Raw genomic sequence first — 18390 nt, forward strand, 5'->3', positions numbered from 1 at the left:
CCACCTTTTCTTCTATTAGTTGCATGTGGGTTTTTGTCTGTTACAAATTGAGCTACTGTAACCATTAGTGTATAGGTCTTTGTGTGGAAATATTCTTTCTCTTCTCTTGTGTTATTATCTAAAAGTGCGATGCCTTTGTTGCAGGGTAGGTGAATAGTTTACATTTTAGGAAACTGCCAAATTGTGTTCTAAAATTATTATGCCATTTTACATCCCCTGGGATGTAAAATTTAAAATAAATATAGGGATGTATATTTATTTAAAATTTATTAAAATATTAAATATTAAAATAAAAATTTAAAAAAATATAGGGATATATATTTATTTTTCTTAAGTGAACTTTAGTGGTTTGTGTCTTCAAAGAGAGTTTGTTCATTTTATTTACCAGATTTATTGGCATAAATGGTATAATCCCCCATGAAATTGCATCCCTGATTGTGAGCAAGAGTTCCAGTTTTGTCACATAATCACCAACAATTGCTATGATCTGTGTTTTTAATGTTCATAATGCTACTAGGGATGGAGTAATAATATCTCATTGTAGTTTTAACTTGCATTTCTCTGAGGGTTTATGATTTTGAGCATATTTTAAATCATGTTTTTATTTGCCACCCATATAACTTCTATGGTAAAATGTCTACTCATATCTCTTGCCTATTTTAAAAGTAAATATTAGTTGATATTGAACTAGTAAAGACATTTTTTGGAACTGCAGTTATTCATCGATAAGTAACTGCAGTGACTTATTTGTTTTATAGGGTAATTTTGAATACTGGAAGAATATTTCCTCAAAATTTTGTGCTGTTCACAATGGAAAACTAGAGACATGAAACACTTTTAAGTTTAATCTGAATGATTAAGATATTCTCTACTTTTTTAAGTCTATATGGCCAATAAAACAACAGATCAAGTTCTGGTTTGTAGTGTTTACCAATACCCTAGGTGTAAATACTTCTGTCTTGGCCAATTTCAAGCTACAACACAATGTCTCTGAATATGGAGTTGGGAAGACATGTGCAATAGCACACCATTGTATTCTGTTTCCACTGAATAGATGCAATAAATGTAAATAACCTCTAAAGCATAGAAAATAGTAAAATAATTAGGAAATGAGGATTTTTAAAGTTTTTTTTTTTTTTTTTTTTTTAGAAAAACAGCTTTATTGAAGTTTAAACTACACATATTTAACATGTACAAGTTTTGGTACATGTTTATAGCCACGAAATTAAGGTTTTCTTGGGCCCTCTGTAATCTCTTCCTCCTTACCCACCTACCCATCTTTAGGAAACCACTGATCTGCTTTCTGTCACTCTACATTTGTTTACATATTTTAGATTATTATATTAATCCGGGGGCAGCTTAGGTAGGTCTGGGTTGAGAATCCCCCATGAAATTGCAGTTAAGCTGTCTCTGGAGCTACAGTCTCGGGAGACTTGCTAGAGGCTGGAAGATTCAATTCTAATCTCTTTTCTATGGCAGTTGACAGGAAGCTTTAGTTCCTTGCCACATGGGTCTCTCCATAGGGATGCTCATCACATGGATTCTTTCAAACATAGAAAGTGATCCAAGAGCAGGAGAGTCTATCCAAGGAGACCAGTGTCCTTGATAACCTAAAATTGGAAGTTATATGTCCTCACTTTTTCTGTTTTATATGGGCTTTACAGATCAACCCTTGTAAAATGTGCGAGGGGTACCCAAGGGTAAGAATTCCAGGAAGTAGAGATTTGGGGTTCTTTTTAGAGTTTACCTGCTACAATCACATTTTACCTTGTTTTAAAGTCTTTTTTTTTTTTTTTTTTTTTTTTTTTGAGACGGAGTTTCAGTTTTGTTGCCCAGGCTGGAATGCAATGGCATGGTCTCGGCTCACCGCAACCTCCGCCTCCCAGGTTCAAGTGATTCTCCTGCCTCAGCCTCCTGAGTAGCTGGGATTACAGGCATGCACCACCACACCGGGCTAATTTTGTATTTTTAGTAGAGATGGCATTTCTCCATATTGGTCTCAAACTTCCTACCTCAGGTGATCCACCCGCCTCAGCCTCCCAAAGTGCTGGGATTATAGGCATGAGCCACCACACCTGGCCTTAAAGTCTTTTAATGGTAAATTAAAGATTAAAAATTAAATGAAGATTCTTATGTTTTCTGAATTATATTATGAATTATAAGATGAGAATACGCCTGCCAATATTCTTCACATTTGAAAGTTTCCTACCAGCATAAATTCCCTGATGTTCAACAATGTTTGAGCCATACACGAAGCACTTCCCACATTCCTCAAACTCTTAGGGTATAACACCCGTATGCTTTCTCAGATGCACTTTAAGGGCTGAACTGTATCTAAAGGTCTTCCCACATATTTTACATTTAAAGGGTTTCTCACCAGTGTGTACTCGCTGATGTTCGGTAAGGAATGAATTAAGTCTAAAGGCCTTCCCACATTCCTTACATTCAAAAGGTTTCTCACCAGTGTGAACACTCTGATGTCCAATAAGTTGTCCATAAACGGTAAAGGCTTTCCCACATTTGTTACATTCATAGGGTTTCTCCCCAGTATGAATTCTTTGATGCTGAACAAGGTATGAGCCAGAACTGAAGGCCTTGCCACACTCCTTACACTCATAGGGCTTCTTACCAGTATGGATTCTGCCATGTTGTACAAGGTACGAAGCTCGACTAAAAGTCTTTCCACATTCCTTACATTCATAGGGCTTTACATCAGTATGAATTTTCCGATGCTGTGTGAGATGTACGTGCACTCTGAAGGCCTTGCCACATTCCTTACACTCATAGGGTTTCTCTCCAGTATGAACCCTTTGATGTACAGTAAGCTGATGGCGACTAATAAAGGCTTTGCCACATTCCTTACATTCATAGGGTTTCTCCCCAGTATGAATCCTCTGATGCTGAACAAGGTATGAGCCAGTACTAAAGGCCTTGCCACACTCCTTACATTCATAGGGCCTCTCACCAGTGTGAAGTCTTCCATGTTGAACAAGATACGAGGCACGACTGAAGGTCTTCCCACATTCCTTGCATCTGTAGGGCTTTATCCCTGCGTGAATTCGCTGATGTGCATGAAGGAAGGAACTAAGTCTAAAGGCCTTTCCACATTCCTTACATTCAAAAGGCTTCTCACCAGTATGAATACTCTGATGTCAAGTAAGCTGTCCATACACAGTGAAAGCCTTCCCACACTCCTTACATTCATAGGGTTTCTCGCCAGTATGAATTCTCTGATGCTTAGCAAGGGGTGAGCTAGTACTAAAGGCCTTCCCACATTCTTTGCATTCATAGGGTTTTTCACCAGTATGAATTCGCTGATGTTGAATCAGGTATGAAAAGGTACTGAAGGCCTTCCCACACTCCTCACACACAAAGGGTTTTTCACCAGTGTGAATACTCTGATGCCGGGTAAGCTTTCCATATGCTAGAAAAGCTTTCCCACATTCCCCACACTCATATGGTTTCTTCCCAGTATGAATACTCTCATGTACTGTAAGTTGATAGTTACCGCTAAAAGTCTTTTCACATCGCTTACATTTGAGTGACTTCTCATCAGTGTGAATTCTCCTATGCTTAACAAAGGCTGAACCTCTGATAAAGGCCTTCCCACATTTCTCACATTTGTAGGGTTTCTCATCAACATGCAATCTCTGATGTATGGTGAGTTGATGTCCATTACTAAAATTCTTCCCACATTCTTTACATCTGTTGGGTTTTTCATTACTATGTATTCTTTCATGTTGAACAGGCTTTGAGTCTTGCCAAAGAGTCTTTCCATATTCCCGACATTCATGTGGTTTCTGTCTACTAATTTTCTGATGTGGGGCAAAAGATGGACAGTTTTCAGAGGGGAGCATTTCTTTACGGCCAATTGTATCATCTTCCAACTGCAAATCTGAAAGAAAAATTTTTAAAATATCTTATTGTTCTATATGAAAAAAATTCTAGGGAAGAAAAGAGAAAAACTGAAAATAACACTAACTAGAAATAAATAGCTCAGTAATATTAAAATACCATTATGAAATTCAAAAAACAGAAGGAATATAGAGATTAACAAGTGTTTATGTAAAATAGTGAGGTTGGTGATTAGTGACACAGTTTTTATTTAGGTGTGCATAAAAATCTTTGAAGAGCCTGTTAAAAAATGGATGTTCAAGCAGCATCCAGGCCCTCTGAATCAGATATAGGGGAAGTTCCTGGGCATCAATACTGTCAACCTTTCTAACAAATGTTTCTGATGCAGATGAAATTTTTATAATCCATATTTTATTGTTCCTTCTGGGGGTTTCTTGTGGCACTTACATTAAAATCCATGTATCTTTCCACAAATAATATGGTCCCTGTTCACCTCTCACACCTCATATCAAGACACAGCTCCCTCTGTCCCATACTGACCTAATTTCCCCCTTTTAGCACCTTGACGTTCTTACAAATTTTCTCACCTTTTGGTTCCATGTGCAGGTGGCATCATTGCCTAAAAATCTTCTGGCATGTTTTGTTTGTAGACTGGAGCTTTCTTATCCTATCCGTGTTTAAAATAAAATGTCACTTTATCAGGAATATGGTAAACTGCTAACTTGGTCTAAGGATGTCCATGTCTTTATTTTCCAGCACTTCATTCCTTGGTTTCCTACTGGTTTTCTTTTTCTTTTTTTCTTTTTTGAGACAGGATCTCACTCTTGCCCAGGCTGGAGTGCAGTGGCACAACCACAGCTCAATGCAGCCTCAAACTCCCAGGCTCAGGTGATTCCCTCCTACCTCAGCCTCCTGGGTAGCTGGGACTACAGGTATGTGCCGCCACGCCCAGCTAATGTTTTTGTAATTTTTATAGAGATGGGGTCTCGTCACATTGCCCAGACTGGTCTCCAACCCCTAGGCTCAAGTCATCCTCCCACCTCACCTCCCAAGTCCTGGGATTACAGGCATGAGCCACTGAGTCCAGCCTCCTATACAAAAGAAATAATAGTAATAAAATATCTCCATACAAAGAATGATATTTTATAATTCCAATGACAATTATCATTTGTTGTTAAAACCATGACAAGACATATTGCTAAACTGAAGAAATGCATACTCCTTGAGAATAAAGTAAGATCACACAGATTATTGTTTAGTCACAAGGAGAGACATGTAACTCAATAATGTAGGCTTGGACCATTATCACTGTAATCTAGTAGACAGTCTTTTAATGAGGAGCACAGCCAGACGTTAGATGTCTCCTGATAAGATACACATTGCCTCCTTTGATATATTCAGACAAAACTGTTTACCACCTTTTAAAATGTTACCATATTATTTGATAAGCCCATAGGACGAGATCACCAGGGTGGCCATTAAAGCACTGGGTTTGTACACAAAAACCAACTGCAAAATTGGATTAGATGTTATCTCACTGAACTCAATACCTGCCTTTAGGATGGTTCCTGTTATCTCCTAGGATCACTGTGGCCCATTCATCCCCCTTGTCAGAAAAAGAAACCTTTAGATAACTTAATTCAAAGAGGAGAGAAACTGGACCTTAGTTTGTGTCAAAAAACTTCAGTCAGGCTGTGTGCAGTGGCTTACACCTGCAATCCCAGCACTTTGGGAAACTGGCGGGCAGATCATGAGGTCAGGAGTTCAAGACCAGCCTGGCCAACATGGCGAAACCCTGTCTATACTAAAAATACAAAAATTAGCTGGGCATGGTGGCAGGAACTTGTAATCCCAGCTACTCGGGAGGCTGAGGCAGAAGAATCACTTAAACCCAGGAGGTGGAGGCTGCAGTGAGCCGAGATCATGCCATTGCACTCCAGCCTGGGCAACAGAGTGAGACTCCATCTCAAAAACAAAACAAAACAAAACAAAACTTCAGTCACCACTGAAAGAGAACTTTGGACTGTTTTCTTCTACCTCCGAGCCTTTTAATGTCAGGCTACACAAAAGGACCCTCAAAATGGGGAGAACCATATTCGCACTGTAATCCAGATAACAGATCTGGACAATGTCACAAAGACACAAATTCATGTCCATGAAACTGGATAGGCAACTGGTTCAAAATACATTGTTTAGAAAAAGTACCTTGCCTTCCAAGCAAGAAACATTATTCTTATGAGAAGAATGTTGTACTCACATCTTTAAAGACCTCTGAAATCTTTAAAAACTCTAAAATGATTTAGGAAAGAAATAAGAAATCACGAAATTAGATAATTGGGATAATTCTTCTATATCTGGTTCTGTAGGCTCTTTGGCTTAGGGATGGGATCTGTCCATGTGGTTGCATTTGGGTCTTTGATCCTGGCTTAGAAGTGAACTATAAATTCTGACCGTAACCATTCTCTTAGGATTTGTCTATACTCTAGGGTTCAAATGCCTAGAGTCATAAATGCTATTGTGCAACCATTTTCTCATCAAATGATCCAAATGATACTCAATTTTTTTTTTTTGAGACGGAGTCTTGCTCTGTCGCCCAGGCTGGAGTGCAGTGGCACGATCTCAGCTCATTGCAAGCTCCACCTCCTGGATTCACGCCATTCTCCTGCCTCAGCCTCCCGAGTAGCTGGGACTACAGGCTTCTGCCACCACGCCTGGCTAGTTTTTTGTATTTTTAGTAGAGACGGGGTTTCCCCATGTTGGCCAGGATGGTCTTGATCTCGTGACCTCGTGATCCGTCCGCCTTGGCCTCTCAAACTGCTGAGATTACAGGCGTGAGCCACCGCGCTTGGCCTGTTTGTTTTTTTTTTTAAGATAGAGTCTCGCTCTGTCACCCAGGCTGGAGTGCGGTGTGGCTATCTCAGCTTACTGCAACCTCCACCTCCCTGGTTCAAGTGATTCTCCTGCCTCAGCCTCTCGAGTAGCTGGGATTACAGGCATGCACCACCATGCCCAGCTAAGTTTTGTATTTTTAGTAGAGACATTTCACCATGTTGGCCAGGCTGGTGTCAAACTCCTGACCTGAGGTGATCTGCCTGTCTCGCCCTCCCAAAGAGCTGGGATTACAGGTGTGTGCCATCATGTTCAACTCCAAATGATACTCTAAATAAAAGAATAGAAAAAAAACTTTTGGAGGTTGAAATGACATAGTTGTGTACATTTGGATAATCATGGTCCCAAGAAGATAATAGCCTATTTTACAGACAAGGCTGAAGCATGACCAAAAAGGAGATGGGGGACATTGAGAACAGAAATCAATGAAATTCCCTATCTCTGAAAAAATGAAATTCCCTATCACTAAAGAAAACTGAGACCAGCATACCTCCCTGAACCTGTCTTAACCTTCAATATTCTCTCAGGGCCCACGGGATCAATTTTTAGTTTTTGAGTTTCTTTTTCAAGCAGTTCTATTTCTAAGAATTAGTATTTCATGACTTTTAGTCTTTCTTAAAGGCCTTCAAAAGAACAAAGAGAAAATTTACTTATTTTCAAAATACACTAAATTTCATGCAATTTTATAATTAGAGCTGTACTACACCTTTTTATAAAACTACAATCTACTATGAGACAGTAATCTTATTTATTCCAGTAAGAATCATGTGTAAGAATAAGTTTCCTGGGAACATTTTTCTGTCTCATCATCCTGAGAGTTATTTCATCATTATTTGTCAATTATGCCCAAGCATGTGAAAACAGAAAGACTAAATAAGAAAGTGGATGAATGATGACACTGCCTAGAAAGATGATGCAGTAGTGAAATAAATCAACGCTGAACCATCCTTCCATATCCTTACTGTGTTGCTCAAAAACCTGCAGTGCCTTTGAAAGCTTGAAAAAAGTCTGGACACATCACCTGCATATCTTTTTTTAAAAAAATTAGCTTTTAGGCTAGGCACGGTGGCTTACGCCAGTAATCCCAGCCCTTTGGGAAGCCAAAGAGGGTGGATCAGTTGAGGGCAGGAGTTTGAGACCAGCCTGGCCAACATGGTGAAACCCCGTTTCTACTAAAAATATAAAAGTTAGACAGGACACGGTGGTTCACGCCTGTAATCCTAGCACTTTGGGAGGCCGAGGAGGGTGGATCACCAGGTCAGGAGTTCGAGACCAGCCTGGCCAACATGGTGAAACCCCGTCTCTACTAAAAATACAAAAATTAGCTTGGTATGGTGATGGGCGCCTGTAATCCCAGCTACTCAGGAGGCTGAGGCAGGAGAATCGCTTGAACCCGAGAGGCAGAGGTTGCAATGTGCTGAGATTATGCCACTGTAGTCTAGCCTGAGTGACAGTGCAAGACTCTGTCAAAAAAAAAAAAAAACAGCCAGGTGTGGTGGTAGGTGCCTGTAGTCCCAGCTACTGGGGAGGCTGGGGCAGAAGAATTGCTTGAACCTGGGAGGTGAAGGTTGCAGTGAGCTGAGATCACACCACTGCACTCCAGCCTTGGTGACAGAACAAGACTCTGTCTCCAAAAAAAAAAAAAAAAAAAGAAAATTTAACTTTTATTGAACACTGTTGAGAATTCAAAAATTTCATTATCTACCCATAGGAACAAAGATTAGCAAGCTGACAAAGGAAGACATGTGATAAATATCAGACAAATCAGAAGATAAATGTGAAAATAAAGGAAGCAGCATTCTAGACCTTCACTGCCTCGTCTGGGGCCCACGAGCCACAGGCCTAGACCAAATTGAGATGTTCTGTGAAACATCCACACCAGATCTCAATGACTTACTAAAAGGAAAATAATTATATAGTGATTATGTATTAAAATGATATTTGGAATATACTGAAATGAAATATGTTATTAAAATTAACTTTACCATCTTCCTTTTCCTTTTTATTAATAAATGTGGCTACTAGAAATTTTAAAATTATATTTGTGGCTTGCATCATATTTCTATTGGAAGTGCTGTTCTAGATGACAAAAGGATACCTGGTGCATTGTCTTACTAATCCACATTATTTATTTATTTATTTTATTTATTTATTTTTTTTGAGACGGAGTCTCGCTCTGTTGCCCAGGCTGGAGTGCAGTGGTCGAATCTCAGCTCACTGCAAGCTCCGCCCGGGTTCACGCCATTCTCCTGCCTCAGCCTCCCGCGTAGCTGGGACGACAGGCGCCCGCCACCTCGCCCAGCTAGTTTTTTGTATTTTTTTTGGTAGAGACGGGGTTTCACCGTGTTAGCCAGGATGGTCTTGATCTCCTGACCTCGTGATCCGCCTGTCTCGGCCTCCCAAAGTGCTGGGATTACAGGCTTGAGCCACCGCGCCCGGCCCCACATTATTTATTTTTAAAAATAAAGACACTGGCTGGGTGTAGTGGCTCACCCCTGTAATCCCAGCACTTTGGGAGGCCGAGGCGGGTGGATCACTTGAGGTCAGGAGTTCAAGACCAGCCTGGCCAACATGGTGAAACCCTGTCTCTATTAAAAATACAAAATTATCTGGTGTGGTGGTGTATGCCTGTAATCCCAGGTACTCTGGAGGCTAAGGCAGGAGAATTTCTTGAACCTGGGAGGCAGACGTTGCAGTGAGCTGAGATTGCGCCACTGCACTCCAGCCTGGGCGACAGAGCAAGACTCCATCTGAAACGAAGAGAGGAGAGGAGAGGAGACGGGAGGGAAGGGGAGAGGAGGGCAGGGGAGGGGAGGGGAGAGGAGTGCAGGGGAGGGGAGGGGAGAGGAGGGCAGGGGAGGGGAGGAGAGGGCAGGGGAGGGGAGGGGAGGGGAGGGGAGGGAAGAGGAGACACTGATAGGTAAGTTGCATGTGGACTGAGTGGAACTCTATAAGTACCTGATGAGAACTCCATACTCTGAGCTTCCCTAAATGTAGAATCTCTTTTAAATGGCATGTCTTCTGTGGGGACCCTGGAAACCATGCCCATGGAATTGCTACGGGTACTGAGTTCTGTGAAATGCTTGTATCTTCTTTAAGTTGTGGCAGCTCGCAAACTCACCTGGTGTGTGTCTCGTCTATCTGCGCCTTACTTTTGGATGGCTATGCGAGTGTATCCCGTGTGAACCACTGTAAGGATGCAGCCTGACAGAACAGGTGAGGCTGCCCTGCCGGCAAGCTGGGGTTCCTGCTGCGGAACAGATGGAGCCAAGACAACCACAGGCAGTCTTAGTCTGAATGTGCAGTTGAGCCTAAGATGAACCTCCGGTGGGCACTGCAGGTGAAATGGTCTTTTGTGTGTTTGAATCATATCCTTAATTCTTAGTACCTTCTGGAGTATTTAGGAATAAAGTCTTGTAATTGTACATCTTACTTAAATGGTACAGCAAAAAAATTTTGTATATACAGATATAGAGCAAAGTGGTAAATTATTAAGGACTAGTGAATCTTGGTGAAGATTGTTATGGAGTTTTTTTTGTTTTTTTTTTTGAGACGGAGTCTCGCTCTGTCGCCCAGGCTGGAGTGCAGTGGCCGGATCTCAGCTCACTGCAAGCTCCGCCTCCCGGGTTCACGCCATTCTCCTGCCTCAGCCTCCCGAGTAGCTGAGACTACAGGCACCTGCCACCTTGCCCGGCTAGTTTTTTCTGTATTTTTTTTAGTAGAGACGGGATTTCACCGGGTTAGCCAGGATGGTCTCGATCTCCTGACCTCGTGATCCGCCCGTCTCGGCCTCCCAAAGTCCTGGGATTACAGGCTTGAGCCACCACGCCCGGCCTTGTTACGGAGTTTTTAACTCAGTTGGCAAAATGCAAAAAAAAGTTCCCAAATTCAGACTTTTAAGAGGGGTATAATACTTCCAGATATTAAGCAATATTATAAAAAACAAAAAAGAAAATCCTCCAAGGAATATAAGGAGACTGGTAGGATACAAGGTGTATTGGTTTGAATAGTGTCCCCCAAAGTCCTGTCCACGCAGTACTTCAGAATGTGACCTTCTTTCTTTCTTTTTTTTTTTTTTCCGTCTCTTCAGAACCAAATGCCTCAAGAGGACTGCTGTGCTCATTCTTGGCACTGGCTTGTCTCCCATTCTGTTTTTACCAGACCAGTCAGGCTTTCACCCCTAGATGCCCCTGAAAATTTCCTTTAGCAAGGCTAAATATTGTGGTCAGACTGGGAGCCATGGCTCACACCTGTAATCCCAGCACTTTGGGAGGCCGAGGTGGGTGGATCACCTGAGGTCAGAAGATTGAGACCAGCCTGGCCAACATGATGAAACCCCACCTCTACTAAAATTACAAAAATTAGCCAAGCATCGTGGCAGGCGCCTGTAATCCCAGCTACTCAAGAGGCTGAGGCAGGAGAATCACTTGAACTTTGGAGGCGGAGGTTGCAGTGTGCCAAGATTGTGCCACTACACTCCAGCCTGGGCGACAAGAGTGGCACTCTGTCTTGAAAAAATATATATCTATTGTGGTCAATTCTCATCACTGCTTAGCTTAGTTCACTTTTCAGATGATCGTTCTTCTATCTTTTTTTTTTTCTTTTTAAGAGATGCGGTCTTGCTCTGTTGCCCAGGCTGGAATGCAGTGATGTGATCATAGCTCACTGCAGCCTCAAACTCCTAGGCTCAAGCAGTTTTCCTGCATCAGCCTCATGAGTAGCTAGGATTACAGGGGCATGACTCTATGCCTGGCTAATTTTTAAACTCTTTGTAGAGATGGGGGTCCTGCTATGTTGCCCAGGCTGGTCTTGAACTCCTGGCTTGAAGTGATTCCCCCTGCCTTGGCCTCCCAAAGTGTTGAGATTATAGGAAGAAGCCACTGTGTCTGGCCTACTCTTCTATCTTGAAACACTTTCTTCATTTGTCTTTGGTGGCACCACTTTCTGGTTTTAATTCTACCTTAAAAGAGGCAGTCTCTTTTGCAGCCTCCTCTAGAAGACCTCTAAATGTTAAGAGTAGCCACTACTGGCTGGGTGCAGTAGCTCACGCCTGTAATCCCTGCACTTTGGGAGGCCAAGGCAGATGGATCACCTGAGGTCAGGAGTTCAAGACCAGCCTGGGCAACATGATGGGCAACATGATGAAACCCCATCTCTACTAAAAATATAAAAAATTAGTAAGGCTTGGTGGCAGGCACCTGTAATCCCAGCCACTCAGGAGGCTGAGGCAGGAGAATCACTTTAACCCAGGAGGTAGAGGTTGCAGTGAGCTGAGATTGCATCACTGCATTCCAGCCTGGATGACAAGAGTGAAACTTTGTCTCAAAAAAAAAAAAAAAAAAAAAAAAAAGAATAGTCACTACCTGCACTGACTCTCTAGGGGACCTCAGCCAGTGCCATGGCTTTAAATAGCAGCCAAATGCCAATGAATCCCAATTTTTATTTTTATTTATTTATTTTGAGACAGAGTTTTTCTCTGTTGCTCAGGCTAGAATACAGTGGTGTGATCATAGCTCACTGCAGCCTTGACTTCCTGAGCTCAAGCCATCCTCCTGCCTCAGCCTCCCAAGTAGCTGGGACTACCAGTGTATACCACCACGCATGGCTAATTTGTACATTTTAGGTAGAGATGGGATATCCCTGTGTTGCCCAGGCTGGTCTCCAACTCCTGGGCTCAAGTAACCCTCCCAACTTGGCCTCCCAAAGCGCTGGGATTCCAGGCATGAGCCACCAGGCACAGCTGCATCCCAAGTTCTCATGTGTAAGCCTAAACTCTCCCTGAGCTCCAGACTTGCATATTCCACAGCCCACTCAGCATCTTTGCTTGGATCACTAGTAGTCATCTCCAACTTAACATATGGAAAGCAGACACCTTTAGGTATGCCCTTCAACCTGCCCTTCCCTCTTTACCATCTCACATGACTGTACCCCCATTCAGCTGCTCAAGTCCAAACCTGTTGATCCTTCTTGATTTCCCTCTTCGCCTCCATATCCATTTACAATCCACCTACATGTTGTGGGTTTTACATTAAAAATGTATGATGAACACCCTGCCTTCTCACCACTGTCCACCACTAACATCCTAATCCAAACCACAAACCACTCAGAACCCCAGCTTGCATTGCTCTTGCCCCCATTCAGACTACCCACTACAAATACCTGCAGTAATTATCTAAAAACATCAACTAGGATGATGGTTGATAGGGTTTGGCTGTGTCTCCACCCAAATTGCATCTTGAGTTGTAGCTCTCCTAATTCTCACGTGTTGTGGGAGGGATCTGGTGGGAGATAACTGAATCATGGGGGCAGTTTCCCCCATACTGTTCTCACGGTAGTGAATAAGTCTCATGAGAGCTGATGGCTTTCTAAGGGGAAACCCCTGTCACTTGGTCCTCATTCTCTCTTGTCTGCTGCCATGTAAGACATGCCTTTTGCCTTCCGCCATGATTGTGAGGCCTCCTCAGCCACATGGAACTGTGAGTCTGTTAAACCTCTTTTTCTTTATAAATTACCCAGTCTCAGGTATATCTTTATCAGCAGTGTGAAAACAGACTACCACAATGGTGGAAATGGTAGCATTGTTTTTGAATTTAAACAAATACCCCCATAAAAACAGAGCAAACAGGATAGCAAAACTGTAAAAAAACAACAACAAACAAACAGACAAAAAAACTACAGATAACATATACAACAAAACTACAGGAAGAGGTACCCTCAAAATGGCAAAATTCTAGCAGACAGAGACAAAATATTACAGCTAAGACTTGTGTGGTTTAGGCATCTGTGCAGGAAAAAGCAGAGGGGGACAATGTGGGGTGTCTGACAGACCTGAGAACCCCAAAATAACCAGCAGGTGTCCATAAGCATAGCAGGCTGATTTGAGAAGAGCAGGTAAGACTGGGAGTGAGAATATGGGATGTCTGGCAAAGTTTGAAGTGGCTAGAGGTGATTAATCAGGGAGGGAGGCAGGTGAGTGTGATTAGGTACAGGGCATAAGCCTTAAGGGAAGGTAAAAGAGTTTTCTCTCTTCATTTGGAGAATCCGGGTTGAAGGGTATATGAAAACTCTTAGTACAACTTTCCAACTTTTCTATAAGCCTAATATTATTTTATAAAAATTGTTTTTTAAATTTTTTATTTTACTTTAAGTTCTGGGATATGTGTGTAGAACATGCAGGTTTGTTACATAGGTATACATGTGCCATGGTGGTTTGCTGCACTCATCAACCCGTCATCTAGGCTTTAAGCCCTGCATGCATTATATATTTGTCCAAATGCTCTCCCTCCCATTGTCCCCCAGCCCCCGTAAAAATGTTTTATCTTTTGACCAGAGTGATGGTTACAAAGGTATCTGCTTTATAATAACTCATCAAGCTGTACATTTTAATATTGTTTTTCTGGTATCTGTTTCCTATTTAATAGAATTTTCCAAAATTCAAAAATTGGAAAAATGTAAATTAGGTCATAGTTTCTAGTTACATTAGAAAATAATCCAAATTCCCAGCCAGGCACGATGGCTCATGCCTGCAATCTCAGTACTTTGGGAGGCCAAGGCAGGAGGATCACTTGAGCCCAGGAGTTCAAGACCAGCCTGAGCCACATAGTGAGACCTTGTCTCTACTGAAGATTTAAAAAATTAGACAGGTGTGGTGGCCTGCGCCTGTAGTCCCAGCTACTCAGGAGGCTGAGGCAGGAAAATGGCTTGAGCCCAGGAGGTCGAGGCTGCAGTGAGCTATGATTGCACCACTGTATGCCAGCCTAGGTGACAAAAGAAGACTGTCTCACTCAAAAACAAAACAAAACAAACAAATTCAAATTCCTCCTAGCACTCTAGCTTTTTCCTTCTTACTTTTCTCCCATTAATTCTGCCCGAACCTACTTACTGCTCCTGAAACACACAAAACTCATTCCCACCTAAAGCATCCACATCTGCTATTCCCTCTGCTTGGCATGTCTTACATAATTACATGGCCTGAACTCTCACTTCTTGTTCCTGTCTCTGTTCAAATATTACTGTCTAAGAATATATGAATAAATCCAAATGCAAAAGAGGAGGTAAAAGCAGTGAAATTCAAAACACAGATGGAACAATGCACTGGGAAAGTGACTAAGTCAGTAATAAACTGAGAGGGAAACAAGAGGTGAGTATTAACATGGGTAATGAAGTTCCTTTGGAGAGGCTGGTGAGATATTTCTTTCTTACCCAAGTCTCAGCCTTTTTCTATGCAGGCCCTAGGGCTTTGAAGGGAAACTTCCAAACATGGCAGAGATGCACCTCCTCCCTGACAGCTGGGCTGTTTCCAGCAATGATGACCTCCCTACCTGCCATGCTTTTACTCACCTGTGTACCACCTTCTTCCATCTTTCCTCACTGTCACCTCACGCTCTTTCCATTGTTCCAATAAGGCGATCACATGTGGTTTAGAAAGGGAATGTCCTGCTTATAAGAATGTGGAAAAGAAATAAAATATGAGTTCAAAAATACTTTCAGCTTTGGTTAAATTTGCCATAAATGAAAGGTCAAATGACAGTGACCTTTATATCTCAGAGATGAGAAGAGTAAGAGGATTCATAATTCCAGATAGGTAGAGAAAGGTTTTATTTATTTATTTATTTAGAGATGGAGTCTCACTCTGTCACCAGGCTGGAGTGCAGTGTGTGATCTCAGCTCACTGCAACCTCTGCCTCCCGGGTTCAAGCGATTCTGCTGCCTCAGCCTCCCGAGTAGCTGGGACTATAGGCATGTGCCACCACGCCCAGCTGATTTTTGTATTTTTAGTAGAGATGGGATTTCACCATGTTGGCCAGGATGGTCTCAATCTCTTGACCTTGTGATCCACCCACCTTGGCCTCCCAAAGTGCTGGGATTACAGGCATGAACCACCACGCCCGGCTGCAAGGTTTTATTTTAAATGAAATCTATCTATCTATCTATTATAAATATAGATAAGTGTATACTCATTTATTTTTTGTGTCTTGATAAAAAATGGGGCCCAGTGGCTCATGCCTGTAATCCCAGCACTTTGGGAGGCCAGGGTGGGCAGATCTCTTGAGGTCAGGAGTTTGAGACCAGCCTGGCCAACATGGTAAAGCCCCGTTTCTACCAAAAATACAAAAATTAGCGGGGTGTGATGGTGTATGCTTGTAATCCCAGCTACTAGGGAGGCTGAGGCCGGAGAATTGCTTGAACCTGGGAGGTGGAGGTTGCAGTGAGCTGAGATCATTACACTCCATTCCAGCCTGGGCAACAGAGTGAGACTATGTCTCAAAAAAAAAAAAAAAAAAAAAAGGCCAGGCGCGGTGGCTCAAGCCTGTAATCCCTGCACTTTGGGAGGCCGAGACGGGCGGATCACGAGGTCAGGAGATCAAGACCATCCTGGCTAACACGGTGAAACCCCATCTCTACTAAAAAAATACAAAAAACTAGCCGGGCGTGGTGGCGGGCGCCTGTAGTCCCAGCTACTCGGGAGGCTGAGACAGGAGAATGGCGTAAACCCGGGAGGCAGAGCTTCCAGTGAGCTGAGATCTGGCCACTGCACTGCAGCCTGGGCGACAGAGCGAGACTCCGTCTCAAAAAAAAAAAAAAAAAAGTATGACATTGTGATTGAGAACACGGATTGTGGAACCTAAGTGCCTGGGTTCAAGTTTCTGCTACCGTCACCTATGGGCTGTGTGATCTTGCATAACTCACTTAAATACACTGTGCTTTAGAATTCTCATCTAAAATGGTTAGCACCTATAGAGTGCTTGTAAGGATAAAAATCAGTTAATACAAATATATATTAATATAAAGAGCAGAGAACAGTGAACCAGCACACAGTAAGCACACTGTGTGTTACTAACATTATTATTGTTATTTTGCTAAGAGAAAAACAAAGTCTCCTTAGACATCTACATCTATAGGATATAGGTTTAATTTGCATTTACTCTTAAATGCAAAGTTCAGAGATGATGAATTTTAACCACAAAATCAGATTATATCATACAAAATAAAATGAGGTAGCTCCAGTTTTAAATGATTTGTTTATCCAATCCGCCGGCATATAAGTTGTATAGGCTCTTCAGGTAGAACAAATCAAGACCCTTTGTCTAGCTGTTTTGCCTGCAAGGTGGGTCAGATTTTCACAGAACGTTCAGAGCAATTCAGAGCAAAAACATAATAGAAAACCTGGCCTCTTTTGTCAATGTTTTGCAATAAACAATCCAGAATTCTAATCCTGCCATTGGATCATTTCCAACCTAACAGAGCTCAAATGATTTATCTGGCAACAAGAAGAAATTGTGTTCAGTTCTTAAGATAGCCCTAAAATCTATAATGGAGAAAGTATAACAGGGAGCAGATTCTCAATTATTTGAGAAAGGTACACTTACCCATTGATACCAAGTTCCTGTAGTTCTCCAACATCACATCTCTGTACAAGCCCCTCTGGGAAGAGTCCAGACTCTCCCACTCCTGCTGGGAGAAGGCTATGGCCACATCCTCAAATGTCACTGATCCCTGAAACTGCAAACCCACATATTTCTGGTGAAATCAAAGAAAATGCTTTCAAGGTGAAAGGAGAGGAAATAAATGTTTCGATGTAGTAAGGGAACAATAACATAGGCTGGAAGCTTATAACATGGGAAGTGGATGAGCATAGTATCTGCATGTTCTAGAAGAATCCTGCTGCTATGGACAAAATGTCCTATATATTGTAGGATATCACAATACTCTATATCTGTGGTGAAATGGACAAAATAATCCTAGTTTCCCTTTTATGTAAAAGAGTATATACAAAGATATTGCCTGTTAGGTATCCAACTAAACAAATTCTCAAAAAGGATTAGTCTCTATATTACTCTTCCTTTAAGAGGAAAATAGCTATGATTTCTTTCTCCAGCTGTAGAATAAAATCTGTCTTAGAAAATAGCCATGACACAAATTTGTTGAATAACTCCTCAAGCTTCAAGTTCATTATGGTCAGATCGTAAGTGTTTTTCCTTGTATTAATAAACACTTTTTCCCATAGTGACATAAAAGTTATCTTGTGGATCTACATTGAGTTAGTAACTTTGCGAGGCTGAGGTGGGCAGATCACTTGAGGTCAGGAGTTCGAGACCAGCCTGGCCTACATGGTGAAACTTGTCTCTACTAAAAATACAAAAATTAGCTGGGCGTTGTGGCAGATGCCTGTAATCCCATCTACTTGGGAAGCTGAGGCAGGAGAATCACTTGAATCCAGGAGGTGGAGGTTGCAGTGAGTCGAAATTGTGCCACTGTAGCCTGGGTGACACAGCGAGACTGTCTCAAAAAAAAAAAAAAAAAAAAGTAATGATTTTATACTTATAAAAGAAGACTGAACCAAACGCCTCAGGTTTCCCCAATTCTGGTAATCTGTTAATCTACTACTGATAACAATATACTTACAGCGTCACACAATATCCTTCACTTAATATTTTGTCTGTTGTTTTTAAAAATTTTTTTGAGATGGAGTCTTACTGTGTTGCCCAGTGTGTAGTGCAGTGCTATGATCATAGCTCACGGCAACCTTGAACTCCTGGGCTCAAAGTGTCTTTCTGTCTGAGGTTCCCAAGTAGTTAGGATGACAGGCAAGTGCCCCCATGCCTGGCTAATTAAAAAAAATTTTTTTGGTAGAAAAAGGGTCTT

At 41.9% G+C, this 18390-nt stretch overlaps 1 protein-coding gene across 1 annotated transcript in view; it reads right to left on the reverse strand.

Annotated features, from left to right (window-relative positions):
* Positions 1-1567: 1567 nt before the first annotated feature.
* The window catches only part of ZNF30 (zinc finger protein 30), a 119480-nt gene continuing 102657 nt past the window's right edge, over positions 1568-18390 (reverse strand). The window contains 2 exon segments of the mRNA XM_073016654.1: positions 1568-3128; positions 13822-13833. Of these exon segments, the coding sequence (XP_072872755.1) occupies positions 2280-3128; positions 13822-13833 (861 nt within the window). The 3' untranslated portion in view covers positions 1568-2279.

This window comes from Chlorocebus sabaeus, chromosome 6 (genome assembly GCF_047675955.1).
Source record: "Chlorocebus sabaeus isolate Y175 chromosome 6, mChlSab1.0.hap1, whole genome shotgun sequence".
In the NCBI taxonomy this organism is placed as follows: domain Eukaryota; kingdom Metazoa; phylum Chordata; class Mammalia; order Primates; family Cercopithecidae; genus Chlorocebus; species Chlorocebus sabaeus.